Below are 27,353 nucleotides of genomic sequence, written 5' to 3'. Positions count from 1 at the left end.
TGGTACGTAGAGCCAAGTTCTCTAGACATCTTAATACATAATATTTTATGAACTCGTTTTAATCAAATTTTTGTTGCTTGTAGCCAAAAGCATCCTGATAAAACTTTAAGAAAAACAGAAACAAAAACAAAAAAACCCTTCATGTTCTTCTCCAAACACACTAACCTTACCATATTCACAGACTAATGTAATCCTCTGGCATGTGGCCATATCCTTGCATGTCCAGTTCTATGCCTATGAGCTCTAATGTGAAGCCCACCTAGTGACAAGCCTCACTGAAACATAAACAGAATGTCTGGTAAGCCCAATGCTTTATTTCTAAATATGAACGTATCAACCACAAATCACCAAATATGTGAAGACAGCCTGTAGCAGCCTGACAAAGACCGAAATAAACAATGCTGAAATGTAAGAATTCAAGACAAAAGTCAAGTGAATGTTCCCAAGCCAAAAGCAAACAGATAATAAGAAATATGAGGATAATCAAACAGCAGTTTTAGAAAGAAATAACAGAAAATGAAGAGATTACCAAAGCAGTTAAACAAGACAAATTCCCAGAAATGAAAGGAGACAAGAATCTTTAAGGGACCTAACAAATCACAAAAAGTTTACGTACAATAAGAAGAATGAAAGACCCAAAGACATACCTTTGTGAAATTAAGCTTTCAGAGAAAAAAAAAAAAAGCTACACTGGCATTAAGACTTCTCACAAACAATATTAGATACCAGAAGACGCTGTGGTAATGCTACAAGTTTTAAGGGAAAATACATCCTCTGGAATCCAGCTAAACTATCCTATTTAATGACAGAAAAAGAAAATTTCAGACACATCATGACTCAGAATATTTCTTAGAATATTCCTTTTCTTCCTTTTCTTAGAATGTTACTTGAGAATGTGCTAAATCAAGAGAAGGAAATAAATCCAAGACAATTGGACGTTAATGCAGAAATGCATTATGTGGGAAGTCCTAGGTTGGTAACTGTGAAAGAAGCTTTCACACTGAAAAGAACACAGAGCTCCAAAAGAGTTCCAGGTAAAAAAAAAAAGTTACGTGGTAGAACATACAGTATGATTAAAGTTTTGGATTCCTGAGGATATGATAAAAGCACAGAATGCAAGGTAACTACCAACATTCTAAAAAACAACAACAACAACAAAAACTGTATTAAAAAAACCATAGCCAACATCATAGCCACAGAGTAGAAAGTGAGTTTGTAGAAGAAAGAAATGTATTTGAAGCAAAAAAGAGAATACAAGGTATTAGGGATATGGTCAAGAAAAGTGTATGTCTCCTTTCAAAAGAAGGGTAACCAGAAACTACAGAGAAAACAGATTAAAAACAAACAAACAGCACAATCCAAACACGAAACTATTTAAAATGTGACATGATTTTCAGTATTTAGGTGAAATATAGGAAAGAAAGATATTTTTGTATATTACCCCTTTGAGTAATAATGTTAACGCTGGAACTTGAGAATATAACTCTAGTCTATTGGTTGGGCCTGCATGAACTTACCTTCCCATAATATAAATGGCATTTACTGGCTTTCAAATCCTACAACCTATTGACAACCATATAAAACCTAACTATGGTTTTAAAGCAGAATATGAATTAACCTCAACAATGGATAAGCACAGCTGACAAAAAGCAGAAAGGAGGAAGAAGAAAGTAAAGAGTCATTTCACTATTTGGAGAACAGGTGAAGGGAAGGAGTCCTTATCTATCATACCAAGAAACTGACAAATGTCCTGCCAAAGTCTTAAAACAAAAGGCATTACAAATGGAAAAGGTGTTTGCCACTGGTAAAAAGGTGCCTGCATCTGGAGGGAAAGGTGGCCAGGAGTTTTCATTACAATCCCTTCCGTACTATTTGATTTTTTAAAACCCTGTGCATGTATCTCTTGAGCTTTAAGGTCCATAAATTCAAAGACCACCTTCATTAGCAGAGCCCTTGATCACCTTACCCTTCTCACATTGATTCCACCATTTTCAGCACTAGAGCATTCTTACTAACACAAAAAGAAGATATTAATGTTTTAGGTTATGATTTATTCACTCGAATTCAAAGTGCCTTTGGATACTTTGCTTAAGAATATTTAACCCCAATAAAATTTGGTAGCCCTCCAGATTAGTGGAGAAAAAATAAATTATTAATGATGTTTGTACAGTTAGCTAATACTTAGAAAAACTGATCAATCTCTCCCTCTGTCATGAAATCAATAGTACGTAAGTAAAACATGTAAATACTGAAATCACAAAAGTACTAAGAGAAAATACAAATGAATATTTTATAATACTGAATGAGAGAAGGCATTTCTAAGCCTACCAGTAGGAGAGAAACCTCAAAGGAAAAGGTAGATCTGACAACACATAAAAATCTGAGTAAAGAAAAAGAAACCGGGGGGTGGGAGTAAGTAAAGAAAAAAACTGAAGCTAAAAGAATGAGGAAAAGTGAAACATTTAAAAAAGGGTTAATAGTTTTAATATAGAGAGAATTCTAAATAAAAAACAGCCTAGTACAAATATGGGTAAAATGAAAAAGAAATCACTAAAGAAAAAACACAAACTCTCAAAGAAAAACTAATTAAAACGAGACATTTCTCCCCAATAGGATCAACAAAGTTAAAAAAATGTTAATGGAAGGCTCTGTTTGGGTGGGAGTATAAACTGGTACACTACTGGATCAATTAGAAATGTGTATACACTCTGCACCTTTGCTTTTCTGTTTGCTTGATTTGCTTTAAGTAGGCTTCATGCCCAGGGCAGAGCCCAACACAAGGACTTAACTCACGATCCTGAGATGAAGCTGAGATCAAGAGCTGGATGCTCAACTGACTGAGCCACCCAGGCACCCCTACACCCTGTGCTTTTAAAATGTCTACTAAGAAAACCAACATGCATATGCACAAAGATAAATATCTAGCTACCTACCAACCAGCCATCCATGGAGTAAGCGCACAAGCCAGCCGGCAGGTACCCCACAATCAGCAATGTGTTATACATTTCCTAACAACCGGCTGTGAGGGTACATGGCTGACTGTTAGCTGATTTGCTTCTTTCTGTGGTCTAAATACTCCCAACATGGCTAATCACAAGCAACTAATGTGACCTCATTCAATGGTGGAACTGGGAGGCTAATAATGGCCCTATGCTGGCTCCAGCATACCTCTGTCATGTTTGTCAAATATTGGAAGCAATTTACACTAAAAAACAACTGGTTAAATAAATCTTGATACAACAATTCGGTGAGAACAATGATTAGAAATGATGATACAGCTGCATCTAACAGAACACATCAACTTAAGGGATTAAAAAAAAGACACCAAGTCTTTAAGTAAACATCACATAAAGAATGAGCTCATTTGTGTACAAAGCTTGTGAGTATAACACAAACTAAAATTTGAAAGGTTGATATGCCTCAATAAGTGGGATTTTTTTTCCATTTTTTTAATAGTTTATTGTCAAATTGGTTTCCATATAACACCCAGTGCTCTTCTCCACAAGTGCCCTCCTCCATCACCACCACCTCTTTCCCCCCTCCCCCTCCCCATTCGACCCTAGGTTCGTTTTCAGTATTCAATAGTCTCTCAAGTTTTGTGTCCCTCTCTCTCCCCAACTCTCTTTCCCCCTTCCCCTCCCCCTGGTCCTCCATTAGGTTTCTCCTGTTCTCCTGTTAGACCTATGAGTGCAAACATATGGTATCTGTCCTTCTCTGCCCGACTTATTTCGCTTAATAGGTGGGATTATGGGTATATTTTACCTTCTTTTTACCATTATCTGACTTTTCTGTATGTTTGCAATAATCAAGAAACAAACAATGGTCATTTCCTTTTTGGAAAGATCATAAAACAAAAAATGTATACATACAGCACCTAGGAATTTCAAATTTCAAGATTCAAGACACGTGGTCATGATGTACAAAACCTGCAGTGGTCTAGCAATGCGCAGAGATTTTAGTTTACTGCCACATCTTGCATTCACATACAGCTTTTACAAAGTATTTTTGCTCAGGATCTCAAGTACCTAAGGTTATTACATACTTAGCTTTAGCATCATTCCTCTATAAGTTTTAAGGTAAGGTCTACACTAGTCTATTAAAACTCACTTGTGGGTACTTATCTGGTGTTTTTCATAATCTAAGCAAATATGAATCATTTTCAGTCTCATTAAAACAGATTTTTCCAGTACTAGAATACATTAATCTACATTTAAGTGTCTGAAACACAAAATACGTTAGCCCAGCATGACTTACTAAAGGAGATATACATTACTGGTTTCATTCAGCAAATACTGATCACTAGCTTATGTGTCACGGAGACAGAGAAGAACAAAACACAGTCACTGTCCTCAGAGCTCAAAATTTAGTAAAACAAAAACAAGTAAACAGATTAATGAAGAATGATGCGTGAGCACAGAGAAGGGAAGAATTAATTTTCTGTGCTTCACAAAGACAGTGACATCTAAGTTCAGTTTTGAAAATTTATTAAGAACATGTCAGGCAGAGAGGAAAATGAGGAAGACGCCATTCCAAGTGAAAAGAACAGTGTAAAGAAGTGTGAAAGAGCACAGTTTGATAACTGAGCTCTGCCTGACTGGAGTAGACTAGAAACAGATCTAGCTAGAAGAACTGGCGGGGACACATTATGAAAGATCCTTGTAGACCACACAAAGGAGCTGGGACTTTCATCTTGTAGGCAGTTAGGACCCAGGTTTTAAGAAAACAGGCCAAAGTTAAAGGTGTTCTTTTTTTTTTTTTAGAAGGCTACCTCACTCTGATGACTATGTAATGAGAAGGCTGGACTAAGACACTGACCTCTAAAGATTTACTTAAGATAGCTCTTAAAATGGTTTTCAAACTGTGCTCAGGTCTCAATCATTTTTATTAGCAACCAAACTTTTAAAAAGTGCTTTTGCTTGTTTGGGAAAAAGAAATGTTTACCGTCGTCTTTTGAAGGGTGACTTTGGCATATCTGCTGTAGGGATCATCTGCTCTCCCGGCCTCACCCACATGATAGGCCCATCATCACTCTGGGACCTACACTGCAGTCGGAGGCTGGAAAGCGTACCCCAGGGCAAAGTCATCTAGAAGTCAGATAAATAAGTCATGTTAAAAAAATTTTTTTTGACTATTTACAAGTTAACCCCATTACCACCCAAAAGAAAGCTCTAGGAAGCTGATTTTGTATATGCGTATGAAGAAATAAATGCTACATTAGATGGTCATTTGTATGTAAAAAAGAATCACTGAAGTTAATTATTTTGAACCAATTAATTTTTTAAACATTTCTATTCAAAACACTGGATAAAATGTAATTTTACTAGACAAGATTAACAACATTTTTTAATAGACAGTGTCCACTTAAGTAATGATCAGAACTCTAATAAACGAAATTCATACTCACTTTCAGAAATGGTGATTCTTCTAACATATCAAGGAACTCTGGGAAATAATCACCAACTTCTTCATCTACTGCTCCAACAAGACTTATCTGCCGCATGGGACCTGCCCGGTAGGTGCCACAGCAGTATGTCCTGTTGACCTGAGATAAAACAACAGAGGGAGGAAAAAATGACTGAAATTAACGAATTAGAAGAGTATTGTTTCCAATGTTGCTATTTCTTTTTACATACTATGGACTCAATGTCAGTACCTTGGATAAAGACCATAGTTACAGACAGGTGTCTAGCACACTGACAAACACAGTAATTTAAGTGTCACAATTTCAAAGAGCAAGTTAGTCTATGATCCCAACAACTCATAGAAACACTGAAGACATTAAGATATACTTAAACGTCTCTGAGAATGATAATTTTTATACTTAGAAAACATTCTAAACTGATATTTAGGGGAAAAAACTGACAACAGTAAAACTGGCAGGGCAGAGGGGAAAAAAAAAAAAAAGACCACGGTCAGATTAATCTTCCATATCCGTTTTGTACTCCCTAGTGAAAACCTTCATATCAGGCAAGATTTCAGGCTGTTATCAAACCCAATCTCCCTCCCAGTTACTTGCATAGAAGATCCCCTATCCTAGGCAAACTGATCTTTTTGTCTACCCAACTTATGCCAAACTTACTTTGACCTGCAATGATTTTTCTCTTAAACATGCCCTATGTGGAATGTCCTCTTTTCTGTCAACCCAAATCTTATCTTTCAAAAATCAGTTCTTTTCTTCTGGAAGTCTTCCTGATCACCCTTCATGATCTTTTCCTTTCCTGAAGCACACACTTTCTTTATATCAACTCTCTAGTGAATTTAGGGCATATTTTATACCAATTTATAGCCCAGAGAATCCAAGCATTCAAATGGAATCTACTAGTACATCTGAAACTAATATTATACTGTATGTTAACTAACTGGAATAAAAAAAATATTTTAATGGAATCTATCAGTTGATTCAATACAATGTGATATTATTCCTCTATGTCACTTCTTCTATCTTTTTATATTCCCACATCCAATTTTTTTCCTTTAAGTTTATTTATTTTTGAGAGAGAAAGACAGAGAGCGAGAGCGAGAGCACGCACACGCATGCACAAGCAGAAGAGGGACAGAGAGAGAAGACGACACAGAATCCAAAGCAGGCTCCAGGCTCTGACCTGTCAGCACAGAGCCCAACATGGGGCTCGAACCCATGAACTGCAAGATCATGACCTGAGCTGAAACCAAGTTAGACCCTTAACCGACTGAGCCATCCAGGTGCCCCTCCCCACCTCCAATTTAAAATGAATGTTTCTGAGGGCGATTCTCAGTTTCTCAGTGGGATTCTCTCTTTCTACCCCTTCCTTGCATTCTCTCTCTCAAAATAAACAAACTTATAAATAAATAAATAAATAAATAAATAAATAAAATATTTCTCAAGGGTTCAAGACAGACCATGCACATAGACGACTAAACTAAAAATGCTCAATTCTAACCAGAATTTCCATCTTGGATCAGTAATTAAGCATTCTTTATCTTAGTTGTGGTGCGGATTAGATTGCAAAGTCAATAATATATAGTTGTACCTTTATAAGGCAGATCTACTGAACATTTAAAAAAGTTTAAGAATCACCTGGGATTGTTTTAAATACCATTTTGCCTCAATACAAGGCATAAATGACCATCTGGTATTTCTTACACCATTGTTTACTATCAGTTCTTTAGCAGCATTTTCAGAACCCACTATTTTTTTCTGTAGACAATTTAATAGTACCCCCTATACATATGCAATACAAATAGAAGGTCTTAGATCCTATTCTCAAATATCAGGGATTTATTAAATCCTTACAAATCTTTCCCAAATGACATGATCATTAAGCAGCAACCACCCAGGACAAAATTACTTCGCATATGTATTTGTATGAATTACCTTCCCATCACTCGTATGACCATCATGCTATGAAAAGTCAGGGCAAGCAGACTGGGGAAGAAGACGATCACGGGATGCAGAGATAACAAAGGTGAAGTAGGGAAGCATTATTCTAACCTTTCTTAGCCAAGTACCCTAAAACAACTAAAGCAGATTTATTAACCTTCAGTACCAGTTCTAGGAATTGCATGCTTTCAGGAGTAATAAGAAATATCAGCCTCCCCACAACACCCCCACCAACTATTCCCAATGATCAGAAATTCCTTTACTAAGAAAGGCTTTCAAATATACAGAACAGTGGCATTTTATGTGAGAACTACCCCTAAAGACACTTCACAATATAAAGCTTACAGAACTCAAGACTAATCCTGAAAAAGCACACTGCCATGTGCCAGTTTTGCCAGCTTTGAGATTATGCAACTCTTAATGCATTATTAATTGAAAGAATTCACATTACACACAAAGTAAGACTGAAAATTTTTATATCACAGTGCTGGAAGTTTACCTAATTTAAATCCCATTAAATCAATAGCAATGAACTTGAAGACAACATAAAATGCAAACACCTAGAATAATTAATATGTGACATAAATAAATATAAAGCATCCTTTCCTATTTGGAAAGAGAAAGGAAGTAAACCTAAAAAGAGGGAGTTGAAGTGTTTTTATATAAAAAAATGTAATATTATATACTTATAATTTATCCTGTGCCTAGAAAGGATGTAAAAATCAGCCATTAAACTGTGGCAAAATAATAATAATAATAGCAGTAGTAAAGCTGATAAACAGTGTATCATTTGTGTAAAAATGTTCATAAATGCTAATGTTTATCAAGCATTATAATTATTAAATGCACAAGTTAGAAGATGGACAGCATTTATGACCAGAAATTCAACATGTACCAACTGTGTGACACCAATGCCAAACAAACTACACATTCTACCCTTCCTCTTTTTAGAAAAAGAACTTCCTGGGCATATAGCTAATGAGCTAGGCTCCTCAGCAACCTACTGTGGCCTGGAACTAAGTTCTGACCAATGAGATCTTAGTAGAGGTTACGTATGCAATTTCCAGAGCATGCCTTTATAAGTGAGCAGCTTGATCCTTACTTCCTCTTTCTGTGTTGAAAGCCAGGTTCAACTATGCAAACACCACCACCAAAGGGACTGGCAAAACTTAGAAGGAAAGGAGAATCCTGGATGACACAACGTAACAGAACAGGGCTGCCTAATCTCCAGATTTGTTAACTCCAGAGAGTTATTTTGTTCTAGCCATTGTATGTGACATCTCTGTTACGGTGGTTTAGCCTCTATCTTAGATCTTGCATAGTGGCACACACCATTTTATTGCACTTCACTTTACTGCATTTCACAGACATTTGCTTCATAGATAACTCCATTTTTTACAAATTGAAGGTCTGAGGCCACCCCGCCAAGAGTAAACCTTTCAGCACCATTTTCTAACATTTGCTCACTTTGTAAGCAAATTTTTGGTAACTGTCAAAGTATTTCAAACTTTTTCATTATTATTTTATTTGTTATGATGATCTGTGATCATTAGTCTTTGATGCTATTACTGTAATTGTTTTGAGGCACCACGAACCACACCACATAAAACAGTGAACTTAATCTATAAATATTATGTGTTCTGCTTTACTGACCAGCTATTGTCCCATCTCTCTCTTTTCCTCAGGCCTAGGCCCTATCCCCAAGACACAATAAAACTGAACCTAGTTCATTTAATGACTCTGCAATGGCCTGGAAGTGCTTAAGCGAAAGAAAGAGTCACAGGTCTCTCACTTTAAATCAAGAGCAAAAGATTATTATTATTATTATTATTTTAATGTTTATTTGTGAGAGAGAGAGAGAGAGAGAGAGAGAGAGAGAGAGAGAGAGCGAGCATGAGCAGGAAAGGGGCAGAGATAGAGAGGGAGACAGAATTCAAAGCAGGCTCCATGCTGTCAGCACTGAGCCTGACATGGCGTTTGAACACACAAACTGCGAGATCATGACTTGAGCCAAAGTCGGACACCCAACCAACTGAGCCACCCAGGCGCTCCCCAAGAGCTAGAAATAACTTTTTAAAATTTTTTAAATGTTTTTATTTTTGAGAGAGAGAGAGAGAGAAAGAGAGAGAGAGAGAGAGAGAGAGAGAGAGCAGGAGCGAGTGGGAGAAGGGCAGAGAAGGAGGGAGACACAGAATCCACACGAAGCAGGCTCCAGGCTCTGAGCGGACAGCACAGAGACCTACGCAGGGCTCAAACTCATGAACCGCAAACAAGATCATGACCTGAACTGAAGTTGAATGCTCAACCGGCTGAGCCACCCAGGCTCCCTAAGAGCTAGAAATTTAAAAGCTCTGTGAGGAAGGCAGGTCAAAAGCCACGACAGCCCAAAAATTAGGCCTCTTACATCAAACAGCCAAGTTGTGAATAAAGGATATTTTTTGGAAGGAAATTAAAAGTGCTACTATAGCGCAACACACAAATGATAAGAAAGAGAGCTTTAAAGCTGACACAGAGCAAGTTTTAGTGGTCTGGATAGATCAAACCAGACAACATTCCTTTAAACCACAGCCTAATTCAGAGCAAAGGCCAACTCTTATCAATTCTGTGAAGGCTGAGAGAGGCAAGGAAGGAGGTTGGGTTATGAGATTTAAGGAAAGAGGCCATCTCCATAACAGAAAAGCACACTTGGGTGAAGCAGCAGGTGGTGCTGCTGCTGCAGATGTAGTAAATTCTCCCAAAGATCCAGCAAAGACTTAATGAAGGTTGCTACATTAAATAACAGATTTTCAATGTAGACAAAATAGCCTTATATTGACAGAGGATGCCATCTAGGACTTTTGTAGCTAGACAGTCAGTGCCTGGCTTCTAAGCCTCAAGGGACAGGCTGACTCTCTTATGAGAGGGTAATGCAGCTGGTGACTCGCAGTTGAAACCAAAGGTCACCTACCATTCCAAAAATCACAGGGCCCTTAAGAACTACACCAATCTACTCTTCTCATGCACTACAAATGGAACACAAAGCCTGGATGACAGCACATCTGCTTTACAACATGGTTTACTGAGTGATTTAAGCCCACTGTTGAGACCTACTGCTCAGAAAAAAAGATACCTTTCAAAATATCACTGCTCACTGACAATGTACCTGGGTGGCCCAAGAGCTCTGTGATGGAGACAGACAATGAGATTAATACTGTTTTCATGCCTGCTAACACAACATCTATTCTGCAGTCCACAGCTCAAGGAGTCATTTTAATTTTCAAGGCTTATTATTTAAAAAAAAAAACATGTTGTAAGGCCACTACAGATAGTGATTCCTAGATGCCATTAAGAACATTCATGGGGTGTCTGGGTGGCTCAGTCAGTTAAGCGTCTGATCTTGAACTCTTGATTCGGCTCAGGTCATAATCTCACGATTCATGAGATGGAGCCCACAGCAGGCTCTACACTGACAGCGCGAAGCCTGATTGGGATTCTCTCTCTCTCCCTCTATGTCCCTCCCCTGCTTGCTCACATGCACATGCGCTCTCTCTCAAAATGAATTTTAAAAAAAAGAACAGTTGTGATTCATGGGAAAAGGTGAAAATACAACATTAACAGGAGCTTGGAGTAAGTTGAACCTAGCCCTCATGGATGATTTTGAGGGGTTCCAGATTTCAGTGGAGGAAGTAGCTGTGGATGTGGTGGAAATAGTAAGTGAACTAAAATTAGAAGTGGAGCCTGAAGATGGGACTGAATGGCTATAATTTCACGATCAAACTTGAACAGGTGAGTAGCTGCTTGTGACAGATGAGCAAAGAAAGTGGTTTCTTGAGACGGAATCTGCTCCTGGTAAAGATGCTGCGCAGACTGCTGAAATGGCAACACATGATTTAGAACATTCCAGAAACTTCGCTGATAAAGCAGCAGCAGGGTTTGAGAGGATAGACTTCAATTTTGAAAAAAGTTCTACTGTAGGTAAAATGCTATCAAACAGCATCACATGGTACAGAGAAATTGTTTGTGAAAGAAAGAGTCAATTCATTGCTGTCTTTTCTCTTATTTTTAATTTTTTTAAATGTTTTACTTATTTTCCAGACAGAGAGAGAAACAGCATGAGAGGGGGAGGGACAGAGAGACAGGGAGACACAGAATCTGAAGACAGGCTTCAGACTCTGAGTTGTCAGCACAGAGCCCAATGCGGGGTTCGAACCCACGAACGTGAGATCATGACCTGAGCCGAAGTCGGAGACTTAACCAAATGAGCCACCCAGGCGCCCCTAAACTTCACTCCTGTCTTAAGAAACGGCCACCACCCTGATCAATCAGAGGCCATCCACATCAAACCCACTGCCAGCAAAAAGACTGCAACTTGCTGAAAGCACAGATGATGGCAGTCATCATTTTTTGGCAACAGAGTATTTCTAAATTAAAGTATGTGTGTTGTTTCTTTAGACATATTGCTACTGCATACTTAATAGCCTACAGTACAGTGCAAACATAACTCTTACATACACAGGGAAATCAAAACATTCATTGCGCTTGCTTTAGCATAGTGGTCTGGTATCAAACCCACAACACATGCCCTTACTTTGTATACTCAGGGAGACAATACTCTGTACTAAACAGATGACATCCAGAATATTAGCTCCTGCTCTGAGCTTTTAAAAGTCTGTAATTAGGACACCTGGGTAGCTCAGTGCATTAAGTGACCAACTTCGGCTCAGGTCATGATCATCTGGTTTGTGGGTTCAAGAGCTGCGCCAGGCTCTGTGCTGACAGACTGGAGCCTGAAACCTGCTTCAGATTCTGTGTCTCCCTCACTCTCTGCCCCTCCCCCACTTGTGCACACGTACATGTGTTCTCTCTCAAATAAACAGTAAAAACCAAAAAGTATTTAACTTGAGAAGACTGAAGTAGAAAAGTGGACTTACATAAATAAAAAACAGGAATTATAGGAAGCTGATACCACTCATTGAATAAAAGTTCACTTACAGGTCAGACACTGTCGTAAACATAGCTATAGCAAACCAGACCCACTCTTGGCCCATAGAAGTTTATAGTCTAGTGGGGACAGGCACACACTAATCTAAACAAATATTTAATTATAAACTGTGACAAGTCCTCAGAATGGTATGAACAATACTGTGAAAGAGAACAAAGGATCCTGATCTAGAAAATAAAGTGTTCTTCAAAGTCACATTGAGCTAAAATGTATAAAACAAGTTTGAAGGAAACAGAAAATCCCTCAAGAATCACCCTTTCCAATGAAGAAAACTAACGATGTTAAACACAGAAAGCAAAGGAAAAAAAATAAAGATGAGACTGGACAAATGAGCTGTAGCTGGATTATGCAGAGCCTTGAAGACTACACTAAAGACTTTGGGAAATCACTACAGAAAAGTACTAAAGTAATAAAAGAAAAGTTATCACTTTGTCTTTTCAGGGCAGAGGGGGCTTGGTGTTTTTGTTTCTGTTTCATTTTCTCAGAGGGTTACTGAAAGAAACCAGTTAGGCTTCTGTACTATTCCAAATAAGAAACAATAAACTAAACTAGTAACAGTGGAGCTGATTAGAAAAAAGTAAAGAAAAAAGATGTGAAAAAATATTAGGACTTACAATTCTCATAACCTGAAGACAGACTGGATATGATACAGCAGAGAAGTGAGTGTCAAAGATGTCTCCCAGGCTCTGCCCTTTGCAACCTGATAGAGAAACCACTCTTTGGATGGGAAGGTGAGGCCTTCAGTTTTGAACATGAGGAGCTTCAAGTGTGCGGTGGGCTGAATAATGACTCCCAAAGAAATCCAGGTCCTAATCCCTGGAACCTGTGAATGTTACCTTGTATGGCAAAAGAAATTTGCAGTTGTAAATAAATTAAGAATCCTGAAATGGGAAGAGTAGCCTCGTCTATCCAGGTGAGCCCTAAGTATAATCTCAGGTGTTCTTATTTCTTATAAGGAAGCATGGAGATTTGATTGCAGAGAAGAGATGGCAATGAGATGATGGAACCAGAGAATGGAATGGTGCACTATCAATATAGAGGAATAGGCCACGAACCAGGTAACAACAGAAAACTACTAGAGGCTAAAATAGGCAAAAAAAAACAAACAAACACAACCCAGATTCTCCTTCAGAGCCTTCAGAATTGTAAAAACCTATAAATCTGTATTGTTTTAAGACATTGGTAGGGGCACCTGGGTGGCTCCGTCGGTTAAGCGTCTGACTTCGGCTCAGGTCATGATCTCACAGTCCGTGAGTTCAAGCCCCGTGTCAGGCTCTGTGCTGAGACCTCACCAGAGCCTGGAGCGTGCTTTGGATTCTGTGCCTCCCCCTCTCTGCCCCTCCCGTGCTTGCTGTTTCCCTCTCTCTAAAAATAACTAAAACATTAAAAAAAAATTTTTTTTAATGCCCACTGGTGACCTTAACATGAGAGGGTTTTCAGATAAATTATGAGGGCAGAAACAAACCAGTGGTCTGAGGAGAGACTAGAAAATGAAGACATTAAGTGTGAACAACTCTTTGAAAAAGTTAGGCTATGAAAATAAAAAAGGTTGGAAGAGAGGAGGAAATAAGATCGAGAGAGAATTTTTTTTAAATGTTAAGACTGAGCAAACCTCGATAGAAGAGTATAAACTTTCATTCCCCAGGCACTATAAGAAAGTATGGGTTGCCCTATGACCTCACTAATAAGAATGTTATCAAGCTTTTGGATTTTTATTAATTTGGTAAGTAAGAACCGCCATCTTACTAGTGTTAATTTCACTCTTGAGATGAAAGGTCCTTTGTATTTCTTTTTCTGTGAACTACCCATTGACAATGCTTGCTTATTTTTAAATTGGGTTGCTGGTATTTATTTCTCTTACCTATTTCTAGAATTCTTAATATTCTGTCAGTGATATGAACTGTATATAATTTTTCATAACCTGTCTTTTGACTGTGTTTAATAGGGATTTCTGTTTTGTTTTGGTCATAGTTAGAAAGACCTTTTGAACTCCAAAGTTATGAAAGAATTCTTCCATATTTTCTTGTATTACATTTAGGTCTCCATTTTCTGCATTTAAATTGCTGATCCCTTTAGGAATTTACCTTGGTACCAGTGATATGGATACAAAGATGAATTCTACATAAATACCTGGATGTCCCAACATGATCATCTTTCTGCCATCAGTGATTTGAGATATTATTTTATTATCAGATGCCTGTAAGTACTGGGACCTATTTCTAGACTTACTTTTCTGTTTCACTGAACAATGTTCATAAACTAATACTTATTTAATTATTAAATCTTTATTTCTTCAAGTTTATTTTTTGAGAGAGAGCGTGCGCACACGTGCACAGGGGAGGGCCAGAAAGAGAATCCCAAGCAGGCTCCGTACTTGCAGTGCAGACCCCGACGTGGCTCAAACTCACAAACTGTGAGATCATGACCTGAGCCGAAATCAAGAGTCAGATGCTTAACCAACTGAGCCACCCAGGTGCCCCATAATCATTAAATCTCTAGAATGTATTGGTATCGGATAGAGCATTCCTCCATCACTGCTTTTCTTTTTCATCATCTTGATGTTGGCTCTTCTTAATCCAAGAACATAACCTATCTCCATTTAGGTCTTCTTTTGTGTGATGGTTTGATGTTAATAGGAAGAACCTGGTAAAGGTGAAAAGGTGAAGAGGACTGCTATTTAAACATGGCAGACAAAACAAGACTTCTGTCTATTCCTTAACAAAATCCACTCAAGTGAGAGTAAAACAGAAAGGCTATACACCCCAGAAGCTCAGAGAACCAAACTAAAATATGACAGGTACAAGCTAGCAAACCATTTTTTATAAGGGGAAAAGCACACAAGAGAATTAGCAGACTGAAAAATTTGAATACTGAGTACTTACATACAAGACAACCAAAAAGGCAGTTTATGAATCAAGGAAAGGCTAAGTAGAAGGTGGGAAACAAAGCATGGAACTAAATGGGTTTAAAATTTGTTAAAGAATTAGTTAGACCCCTCCACCTCTGTTTCCCAGTCCTCACCCTCCCATACTCTTTTATCCTATTTTATGGAAAAAATGAACCAAAGAGACTATGAAACAAGGATACCAGGCATAAGCATGGAAGAGGGCCATTATACTGACAACAGACAATTAAGTTAAATTCCATATATTAAACTCTACTACCCACTTCCATAGTTCAGCTCCAAGAATTCTAGCAGATAAAAACTACTCTACTCCACTGGCAAAAAAAAAAAATGTGGTAGATTCTTAGCTGTACAAATGAAAAGCCCCATAGAAAAGATCTCTAAATGTTGATATTTGGAGCTTTTCTTATAATGATATGGCCAGATTCCCTACCCAGTAATCAAATGGCAAACCCCACCTCTGTGTTCACAATTTCTAACCAGTTTTCTACTGACTCATGTTCAAACATCAACAGATCACCAGACATTTGAAGAAAATATCTAACATAAAAAGAAGATTTAAAAAAAAAAAAGAACTTGATGAAACAAACTACAACAAAATTTCAAAACAAGGATGATTAATCCCATCAGAGAGATGAAAGACCAGCCTGGATCTGTGAAACAAAAAATTATTCAAATTAAAAAAAGAAAAAGGTCTTGAATTTGAAACATCACAGGTGAAATAAGTCAGTAGGAGGAGAGAAGATAGTTAAATCTCCCCAGAAAGTAGACAAAAAAAGACAAAGAAAAATAAAAGGGGTGATAGGAAAACTTTAGAGGTTCAATCAGGAGGCCTACCATCCAACTAATAAAAATTTCAGGAAAAAAGAACAGCAAAGACTAAGCTAAGGAAATAGCCAAAAAGAATACAAGAGAACTTACCCAAACAAAAGGATATATATATTTCCACACTGAGAAGGCCTAACTACTCATTAGAGTGAATACAAAAAGGCTCACATACAATGAAATCTGAGAAAATCACATGGGTTGGAAGTTGCCTTCAATTGTATTGGTAACATTTTATTCCTTGGGCCAAGTGGTAAGAATACAGGTGTTTATTATTCTTCACACCTCTATGTAGGTCTGAAATATTTCAAAATGAATTAAAAAACAAAGTCCAATCTTTTTAAAAAAAGCCATCTCATGGCACATTATCCTCAGTATTCTGAAATTCTGCAGTAAAGAGGTTTTAAGGCAAGATTCCTAAGAGAAAAAAACAGGACACCTGAAAACATCAGGAATCATAACGATACTAGATTTCTCAATAGCAGCACCAGAACCTTAAATAAAGACATTGCAGCTATGCCTTTATAAATCTCAAGAAAATGATCTCCAACCTAGAATTCCAAACCTATCTGAACTACCAAAAAAATGTAATGGTAAAATAAAGATCTTATTGGAGTCACTAAATTCAATCAACTGAACAGTCATGGAATCCCAGGACGGGAGAAAAAGGCAAGTAAGTTTCAGGGAAGATGTATATAGGATAAATACCCCTACATACATATTATTGCAATATGATAATATTACAAAACTGTAGACAACCTAAATGTACAAAACAGGAGAATAAGTACCGATATAATCATACAACAAAACACAAATATAGTGGTTAAGATGAATTACACTTAGATGTTATCAACATAATTCTCTAAAGCAATATTGAACCAAAGCAATGTAAAATACTCTTTATAAAGTGTTAAATCAAACAAAATAGTTATATATAGTTTCTATGTTCATATACATGCATAACAAAATATTAGAAGATGCAAAGAAATAATAAACCACAAATTCAGAAGGATTTCTTTCTGGGGAGAAAGAAAAAGCTTAGTATTTTATTATAAATGAAAGAAAGAATTCACCTAATATAATTTGCACATTATATGGAAATGGAGGCGGAAAAGGTTAAAGGGGTGGGGGTGGGTAAAGATCCTAAGCAAAATGAGCAGTTTCTATTTGGGATGATGAAAAAGTTCTAGAAATGAATAATGGCAATGATTGTATACCATTGTGAAAACACTTAATGCCAATGAATTACATATCTAAAAATAAATAGTAATTTTGTTACGTGTATTTTGTGACAATCCTAAGCAAAGTGAGGAACAGAATCTAGAATACAGGTGAAAGATTAGCTTTTGAGGAGGAGGTGGGAACTTCTCTATCTGCAAACAGATAAAAAGTCTGAATAGTCTTCATGAACCAGTAAGCAAGTTGACCAAAGAAAAGAAGCAAGCTTTCCAGACAATGATGAGGGCCCCCAGGGCAGCCTTATGAAACCTTAAGAAGAGACAAGCTTATAAATAATTATCACCTCCAAACTGATTTTCTAAAACATCTGCACTATGTAGTGGTTAGACAAGATTATCTCTAACAGTCCTTGGTTTATGATTTCTCTAAAATCTGCAAGGATGATATCTACAGGTCAAATGAAAGAAAACAGAGTAATGGTAGATCTTATATAGTTTAAAAGCTTCCTTCACACCCGAAAAACAAATAATCCAGTGAAGAAAAAGGCAGAAGACATAAATAGGCACTTTTCCAGAGAAGAAATCCAGATGGCCAACAGACACATGAAATGATGCTCAACAACACTCATCATCAGGGAAATACAAATCAACCCCACACTGAGATACCACCTCACACCAGTCAGAGTGGCTGAAATGAACAAATCAGGAGACTATAGATGCTGGTGAGGATGTGGAGAGACGGGCACCCTCTTACACTGTTGGTGGGAATGTAAACTGGTGCAGCCGCTCTGGAAAACAGTGTTGAGGTTCCTCAAAAAATTAAAAATAGAACCTTATGACCCAGCAACAGCACTGCTAGGAATTTACCCAAGGGATACAGAAGTGCTGATGCATAGGGGCACATGTACCCCAATGTTCATGGCAGCCCTATCAATAATAGCCAAATCATGGAAAGAGCCTTAATGTCCATCAACTGATAAATGGATAAAAAAAAAAAATATGCGGTTTACATAAACAATGGAATACTACTCAGTAATGAGAAAGAATGAAATCTTGCCATTTGCAGCAACATGGTTGGAACTGGAGGGTATTATACTAAGTGAAATAAGTCAGAGAAAGACAGATATCATGTTTTCACTCATAAGTGGATCTTGAGAAACTTAACAGAAGACCATGGGGGAAGAGAAAGGAAAAAAAATAGTTACAGAGAGGGAGGCAAATCAAAAGACACTCTCAAATACAGAGAACAAACTGAGGGTAAATGTGGGGTAGGGGAGAGAGGAAAGTGGGTGATGGGTACTGAGGAGGGCACTTGTTGGGAAGAGTCCTGGCTGTTCTATGTAAGCCAATTTGACAAATTATATATTTTTTAAAAAGTTTCTTAAACTTGCCTGTTCATAGGAATTGAATCACTTCAAATATTTATCTCAGGCCTCACTCCAGACCTAATGAATCAGAATTTCCAGGAGAGGAACCTGAGATTCCAAATATATATTTGGAACTAGCAACCCCAGATTATTCTTAGGATCTGGCATGTTTGAAAAACTCTGGCCTGGAAATGGCACTCGAAAGCAAAGAACAAGTTGAGTAGAGGAGTAGTAGGAGGATTGGAGGGAGATAAACAGAGACCAAAGAAAAGAAAAAAGTAAGACTACCATGGAAGCAAGAGACACAATGCCAGAGGAAACACAACCTTTAGTAATAATCAGAAGGCAAAGTGGGGAGGGGAGAAGGCTTGTGTAATCAAGGGAGAAAATGCCTATAAGAAAGGTTAGCTTCTCATGAATTAAAAAAAAATTATATATATCTATAAAAGCTTAAGCAATTACAGTTGAACATACACATTGTTCTGTAAATAGATTACATAGTCCTTTAGATTAGAAACTGAACTTCACAAAGTCATCCTCTATCAGTTGCTGAGAGTGACATAAGCTCGACTGTGCACCATATGCACCCACTTTAATAAAGACAGTCGTTACGTCAGTTAAAAATTTGGAAGACAGCAGCTTTATTCACAATTGCCAAAACTTGAAAGCAACCAAGATGTCCTTCAATAGGTGAATGGATAAACTGTAGTACATCCAGATAGGAGATGTTATTAAAAAAAAAAAAAAAGCTATCAATCCATGAAAAAGACATGGAGGAGCCTTAAATACATGTTATTCAGTGAAAAAAGCCAATCTGAAAAGGCTGCACACCAGGATTCCAATTATATAACATTCTGGAAGAGGCAAGACTATGGAGACAGTAAAACGATCAGGGCTTGCCAGAGGTTGGGAGAGGAAGGAAAAAGATGAAGAGGCAGAGCACAGAGGATTTTTAGGATGCAAAAATACTCTGTAAGCTAACATAATGATGGACACACATCATTATACATTTGTCCAAACCCACAGAATGTACAACACCAAGAGCGAACTGGAAGGTAACTATGGACTTTGAGTGATTATGATGAGTCAGTGTAGGTTCATCGCCTGTTATTTAATATGCCATGGGGGTGGGTAGGTGGATGTTCACAGTGGAGAAGGCTGTGCTTATAATGGGGCAGAGAATATATGGGACATCTCTGTACCTTACCCTCAATTTTGTTGTAAACCTAAAGCTGATCTAAAACAGAAATTCTTCAGGGGCATCTAGGTGGCTCAATCAGTTAAGCATCTGACTCCAGCTCAGGTCATGATCTCACAGTTGGTAGGTTCAAGCCCCGCACTGGGCTCTGTGCTGCCAGCTCTGAGCCTAGAGCCTGCCCTGGATTCTGTGTCTCCTTCTCTCTCTGCCCCTCCCCCACTTGTGCCCGCTTGCCTGCGCCTGCTCTCTCTCTCTCTCTCTCTCTCTCTCTCTCAAAAGTAAATAAACATTAAAATGTTTTAAAAAGAAATTCTTCTAAGAAAAAATAAATAAAACAAAAAATAAAACTCAGGGGTGCATGGGTGGCTTAGTCCGTTAAGTGTCTGACTCTTGATTTCAGCTCAGGTCATTGTCTCACGGTTTGGGAGCTCCAGCCCTGTGCTGGGCTCTATGCTGATGGTGAGAAGACTGCTTGGGATTCTCTCCTCCCTCTCTCTCAAAATAAAGAAACAAACTTTTTTAAAGTTTTTAAAAATTTAAAAATTAATCAACACTCAGAAAAACATCAAGCAGAAATACAGTATATGGACCTGCCTCCTCATCCCACCTCACACTGAAGACAGGGGTTAATAATTCTACAGAACTCATGTTTTAGGAAGAAGCCTGTTCAAGCTGATTGTTTTTAAAAGCAGAAAGGAAAAGGCTAGCCAGCAATCTTCCTAACCTTGTGACTTGTGAACAGAAAGGCAATCCCACTTTAAAACATACAGTGAAAAAGCAGTGTGAGTCAAAATGAGTTTATTATGAGCTGTACTTAGAATGAGAGGGGAAAAAAGAACCAAACCTACCATTTCTATGCTTTATTTTATAAAGCCAGCTACTTAAAACATTTATTTCTCCTTTATATAACACACTGATGTGTAGCTCGTAAAGAGTTTGTTATTTACCAAGCTACAAAGCACTCTACTAGCTCAACTATTAATTAGTACTACCAATTCACCATAAAATGTTAATTATATTAATCAAAGATGAAGAGCACCTAAAAAGCCCATTTTAGGCCTTGCAACAACCCACAATGAAGAAATAACAGTTGTTGATTTTCTCTGGGAAGTAGACATTACTGTTTTATAGTAATAAAGGCAGTATTTATAAGAATTTCTACCGCTACCTAAATAAAGAGCCATGATCCTCAATATAACAGACTTCAATATTATATGTATACAGAAAAAAAATTTTAAGTAGAACTGAACATATGCATATTTGCCAGATAAAATAAAACCTTACTATGGCAGATATGCTTTTTAAATCAATTGCCTCTCTCCTCAGCACATACATATACATACACATCCTTCTCAGTATACACCCTTCGATGACTTAGTTAATCTAAGGTGAAAATAGTCCCAGATGGCGGTATTTAAAACGTTAAAAAAAAGTTTTTTTAAAAAGCCAATAATTACACCAATTATAACACCAAAGCAAAAAAATCTTAAGTTATATTTATTCCTAAAATACATATATTTTAGGAAGAAATATATTCTAAGTGGACACTAATTTTTCTCCATTAACTAACCAAAAGATTCCACAAATAAACTTTCTGATCAAATTGTTATTTAACCAATAACTATTTAAAACTTAATTAGATCTGGGGCACACGGGTGGCTCAGCTGATTAAGTGTTCAACTCTTAGTTTGGGCTCAGGTCACGATTCATGAGTTGGACTCCTACATCGGGCTCTGTCAGCACAGAGCCCTCTTGGGACTCTCTCTCTCCCTCTCTCTTCTGTGCACACACACATGTGCTCTCTCTCAAAATAAACAAACTTAAAAAACATGTAAGTAGATCTGAATAATCCTACAGAATTATAAAAATACCATATTGTGTATACATATGTAGTTCTTTAGATTAGAAACTCAACTTTACAAAGTTATCCTGTATCAACTGCTAAGAGTTAAGTAATCAAACTTGGGGATCAGTGTGGTGCTGCAATTGGTGTTTATCATGAACTTACCTCCTTTGGTGTTAGAATATTTGAGTTTTATAGAATATGAAAAGAAACAAAAACTAACTTTATATGCATCCTAGCTTTGCCACTAGAATAATTTAAAAATGTAAAAATAACAGGAGCTAGAATTATTCTTGCACAAAACAAACCTACATTTTACTTCCTCAACCTACTGTAGGTAAGTTCTAAAGTAGTGTTTTCCAAACCTTAATGGGTCTATAAATCACCTGCAAAAAAGCAGATTCTCATTCAGATGTGGGCAGTAGTCTGAGAGTCTGCAATTCTAGACAGCTCTTTGGTGATGCCAAATTCATACACAGAGCAAACCGCCCCATAACTTACAATAATTTAGCCATGGTTTGCAAGGCACTGGTCTTGATAAGTGCTGGTTCCCATAAGATCCCTGCTGAGCAATCTGCCGTTTTCCCATCCTTATCTTACTTGATCCCTCCTGTGAGTGTGATGCTGAATTACTCCATCATTCTTAAAACCCAGAAAACTTGTATCCTCATCTTCCTTCTACCTTCTCTTTCTTTTTGATCTCTTTTCCACGTTCCTCATACTTACAAGTGGGTGCATCGTAGGATTTCATTCTTAGCTTCATCTCTTTTCCATTCTAATGCTGTCCCTGGGTCACCCATATGCTCATGGATCCAACTACTCCATCTCCAGCCTACACACATCGCCCAATCTTAGATCCACATATTAAACTACCTAATGGACATTCATAACCTTTAGTTTTCCCAGGCACCTCCAACACAACCTGAACTCCTCATCAACTCCTTCCATCCTTAAAAACCACCTTTTTCAACTCTGTATTAACTCTGTGACCAGAACCACCATCTGCCCATTTATCCAAACCATATTTTAAGACTCTATCCTAGGGTGCCTGGGTGGCTCAGCTGGTTAAGCATCCAACTTCAGCTCAGGTTGTGATCTTATTGTCCGTGAGTTCGAGCCCTGCATCAGGCTCTATACTGACCGCTCAGAGCCTGGAGCCTACTTCAGATTCTGTCTCTCTCTCTCCCTCTGCCCCTCCCTCACTCGCTTTCTGTCTTGGTCTCTCAAAATAAAGACATAAATTTAAAAAAAAAGACTACTCTCCCTCACCAAAATCAATGATCTCATCTTCTAATTATTTCTCAGATTTCACTCCTTCCTCTCTAATGTCAGTATCAGTTTAGACATCGATCATTTCTAATCTGGTTGTCACAGTCATATAACAAGTCTTCTAGCTTCCAATCTCATTCTCCTCCTCAATCCCATTCATCACATTACTGCATAATCCTGGCAAACGTGACTTGATAGCACTCCACTATTAAAATTCATCAGTGATTCCCCATTACCTATGGGAAAAAGTACTAACTTTCTTTTGGCACATCACATAAAGCGCCTCACAATCCTTTTTTTTTTTAATGTTTTTATTTATTTTTGAGAGACAGAGAGAGACAGCACGAGCAAGGGAGGGTCAGAGAGTGAGGGAGACACAGAATCTGAAGCAGGCTTCAGGCTCTGAGCTAGCCGCCAGCACAGAGCCCGACGCAGGGCTCAAACCCACAAATGGTAAGATCATGACCTGAGCCAAAGCCGGACGTTTAACTGACTTGAGCCACCCAGGCACCCCAGCTCCTCACAATCTTGATCTTGTCTCTCTTTTAATTCCCACCACCCCTCAACAGTCAACATGTGCTCTTCCCATAGCAAGCACCCTGCAAGTACCATATTCTCGAATGCCTCTGTGTGTTTGCATAGGCTGTTTCTCTCTTTGCTTAAAATGCCCTTATCAAGCTAAGTACTAATCTTCTTTCAAGACTCTATTCAAGCATCACATGCTTTAAAATGCCTTTTCTAGACATTGAAAAGCAGAAAAAGACCAAAAGCAACAAAGATTGGAAAGGACCAGAGTACACCACCAGAAACACCTGCTCAACCAGAAACATAAGGGCAAAAATCTCTTATCTTTCTGTACTCACTCTAAACATCAATGGCCTAAATGCTCCAGTCAAAAGACACTGGCTAACAGAACAGAGAAGTAAACAAGATCCATCTATATGCTGTTTACAAGAGACCCACATTAGCCCTTAGGCCACGTTCAGATTGAAAGTAGCAGAGGGAGAACCATCTCTCATGCCAATGGTCACCAAAAGAAAGCCAGAGTAGCCATACGTACATCAGACAATCTAGACTTTAAGATAAAAAACTATAACGAGAGATGAAAAGGGCATTCTATCATTATTAAGAGGTCTATCTACCAAGAAGACATAACATTTGAAAATATGCTCCAAATATGAGGGCACCCAAATATATAAATTAATTATTAACAAACATAAGGAAACTCATTGCTAAAAATAACCATCATAGTAAGGGATTCCAACACCCCACTCCCTGAAATGGACAGATCACCTGAAGAGAAAATCAACAAAGAAAACAGTGGCTTTGTATGACACACTGGATCAGATGGACTAAACACGTATATTTAGAACATTTCATCCTAAAGCAGTGCCAGATACATACGTCTCCAGTGCACAGGGAACACTCTCCAGCACAGACCACGTCCTGGGACACAAGTCAGCCCTCAGCAAGTACAAAAAGATCGACATCATACCGTGCATAATTTCAGAACACAACCCCATGAAACTCATATTCAACCACTGGGGGAAAAAGAGCAAAGATAACAATAGTTGGAGACTAAAGAGCATCCTACTAACGAATGAATGGGCCACCCACAAAGTTAAGGAGGACATCAAATAGTACATGAATGTCAATGAACGTGACAACACGACAGCCCAAAACCTCTGGGACACAGCAAAAGCAGTCATAAGAGAGAAGTATATAACAATCCAGGCCTTCCTAAGGAAGGAAGGAAAAAAGAAGGAAGGTCTCAGACACACAACCTACCCTAACACCTCAAAGAGCTGGAAAAAGAACAAAAACAACAACAACAACAAAACCCCAAAGCACAGAAGACCGAAAATAAAGATTAGAGCAGAGCTCAATGCTATTGACACCAAACCACACAAGGAACAAAAAACAAAAAACTCACAGTACAACAGATCAATGGAACCAGAAGCTGCTTCTTTGAAAGAATTAACAAAATTGATGAACCACTAGCGAGTTAAGAGACTCTTAAATATGAGTAACATAGGGTTACTAGACAGGATATGGAGGGGGGGTGGGCTAAATGGGGAAGGGGCATTAAGGAATCTACACTTGAAATCACTGTTGTCCTCTATGCTAACTTGGATGCCAATTAAAAAGATTAATGAAAAAGAAAAAAAATAAAAATAAAAAAAATAAAATGCCTTTTCTAATCACCTCAGGTCTGTTAGGTAACACCACAAACGGGGCTCCCTCTATTACAGGACTTTCCCTATGCATACCTCTATTCTAGTAGTTACAAAACTGTATAACTGTTGGTCTATTCATCTCCTCCATCAGAATGAGCTCATCTATTAGTCCTTTTAAGAACAGAATGTCCAGTACATGGTATGTTCTCAATAAATGTTTGAATAAACTACTGTGAAATAACAGTCAGAAATAATTATTAGGGCTACATATATAAAGTATATAACTTCCAAAAACTAAGGTAACAAAAAAGTGTCTTCAGTTTATTTAAGGAGCTTAACAAAACTTCTTAAGACTATTAAACCAAGTGTAAAATATTTCAGATATTTAGATAATTTCCCAATTATCTAAAGGTATTGGTTAAAAATTAATAGCTTTCTGAACATCGTGTTAAGCTGTGATATTTTAATTTCACTAACTACAATCTTAGACAAGTAAAAGCACTAGTTTCTTCTCCAATGGCTGAAGTAAAGAAGTATGGTGTACTGTTCAGGTGACCTGACTTCTACTTACTAGCTTCATGAACTTGGATAATAATGAATATCTCCAAGCCTCAGTTTCTTCAGAGGAAAACACAGATTAAATTGCTTACCTACACCATAGGTCATTTCAAATATTCAGACGTAAATGTGAGAGTATTTCTATAAACCATGAACTGCTGGATTAATTTCAACTACTCTGTTAGCTTCCATCCTAACAATTGCCAAAATTTGACAGATGCAAATTTCAAGTTTCATGGACTACTTCAATCTCCCATACCCACCCCATATTTTTCCTCCAATGACTGAAAATTCATAAATAAAATTAGGTTCCAGGATCACCACAGCACAAGACTTATTCAGTAGTCCTCAATATTCTTACGTCGTTGAAGTTCTTAATGATAGCTAATTTAATAATAATCTGGTATGTTCTTAAGAAGTGGTTATTCTATAAATCTCAAAGTAAATCTCAAGGTAAGTTGTTGGTACAGTCATTTAAATTTCAGCTCCATTTTAAAAAAGTAATTGGAGGACAAAAATCAGCAGGGAATATTTAGAGATACCTTCTTTCATTAACTATTTAGACTGGGTACTATTGACAAATAAGCTTGATCCACTATATACTAACTAAGATGAAAGTTAAAAAGTCACCATTACAAAACCAAGACGTTTTCCACCCAAATTTCTGGCTTCTTTCTCAAATATGCTTGTTCATATATCACTAAGAGAAAATTTGCTGCATTTTCTAAACTAAAAAAGTGACGAAGCATGTTAATTCTGCTCTCAGCAATATCTCTCTTTGTTAAATAGGGACTTATGGGGATTATGGCCTATATCAGGAAAACGGTTTTCAGTCCCTTCTCTGCAATATTTATAAAAATAGGATTCTTAACCTTCAAAGGGCAAAACTCCTTAAAAAAAAAAAGTAAAAGAAAAAAGAAAATCTACTACAAAAGTCAGCACTTCAGTACCTGATTGTGGTAACAAGGCCAAAATCCAAGACGAAGCCCTTTATTGCACATCGTGTTCCAACGTCTTGGGCAGCCCCATCTTGCGACCTCTCCAGATTGGCTGCTCCTGCTCTCTCTACTGCAGAGAGAACTTCAATTAGAGAAATTCTGAAGCTCATAAATCTAAACTGGATACTCCCCTCACTGGAGGCAAGGATGGTAAGAATCATTAAAAAGATTCAAGTTAGAGGAGGTTTCAAATAAATCCAAGCAGCTTGAAACCTCTCTTAATGCAGGCAGCTGAGAGTCTTATTATGCAACAGTCTATTTACCTAAAAAAAAAAAAGTCTTAAGGAAAAGAATGGCAGCAAATTATTAGATAACCTGAAAAAACAGGTTATATAATCATAAATCTCTAAAAAGCAAAATATTCTCCACTAAACTTGGTGTAGAATTTACATCTATTATACAAACTTACAGCTGACCATTCATGTTCACAATCCTTATGAGAAAAGGAAGAAAATAACTAGGACATGTTATTAACTTCTTTCTACGCCCTAAAATAACTCCACTGAAAAAATGTTTGCTTAAAAACCACTGGTTAGGAAGGAGAGATTTCCCTGCTGACTTAAGCCTAGCTGCCCAAGCAAGGCTTCAGAAAATGTGTTCACCTACAACAGTGCATAGGCAGAAGGAGCAGAGGCTATGGCGGTCTTCCTAGTGACACTTCCAAGTCACTTAAATGAAATTATGTTTCTGGGAT

At 37.6% G+C, this 27,353-nt stretch overlaps 1 protein-coding gene across 3 annotated transcripts in view; it reads right to left on the bottom strand.

Annotated features, from left to right (window-relative positions):
• The window catches only part of RSBN1 (round spermatid basic protein 1), a 45,926-nt gene that overhangs the window by 5,409 nt on the left and 13,164 nt on the right, over positions 1-27,353 (bottom strand). For all 3 annotated transcript variants that reach the window (XM_029946194.1, XM_029946195.1, XM_029946192.1), the window contains exons 3-4: positions 5,405-5,542; positions 4,942-5,084 (exon numbers count right to left, since the gene is read on the bottom strand). In XM_029946194.1, the coding sequence (XP_029802054.1) occupies positions 4,942-5,084; positions 5,405-5,542 (281 nt within the window). The remainder of the gene's footprint in view (positions 1-4,941; positions 5,085-5,404; positions 5,543-27,353) is intronic.

The sequence above is a fragment of the Suricata suricatta genome, chromosome 8 (genome assembly GCF_006229205.1).
Source record: "Suricata suricatta isolate VVHF042 chromosome 8, meerkat_22Aug2017_6uvM2_HiC, whole genome shotgun sequence".
Classification (NCBI taxonomy): Eukaryota; Metazoa; Chordata; class Mammalia; order Carnivora; family Herpestidae; genus Suricata; species Suricata suricatta.
Note: the sequence above shows the minus strand (reverse complement) of the source record. Positions and strands in the feature narration are given on the sequence as shown.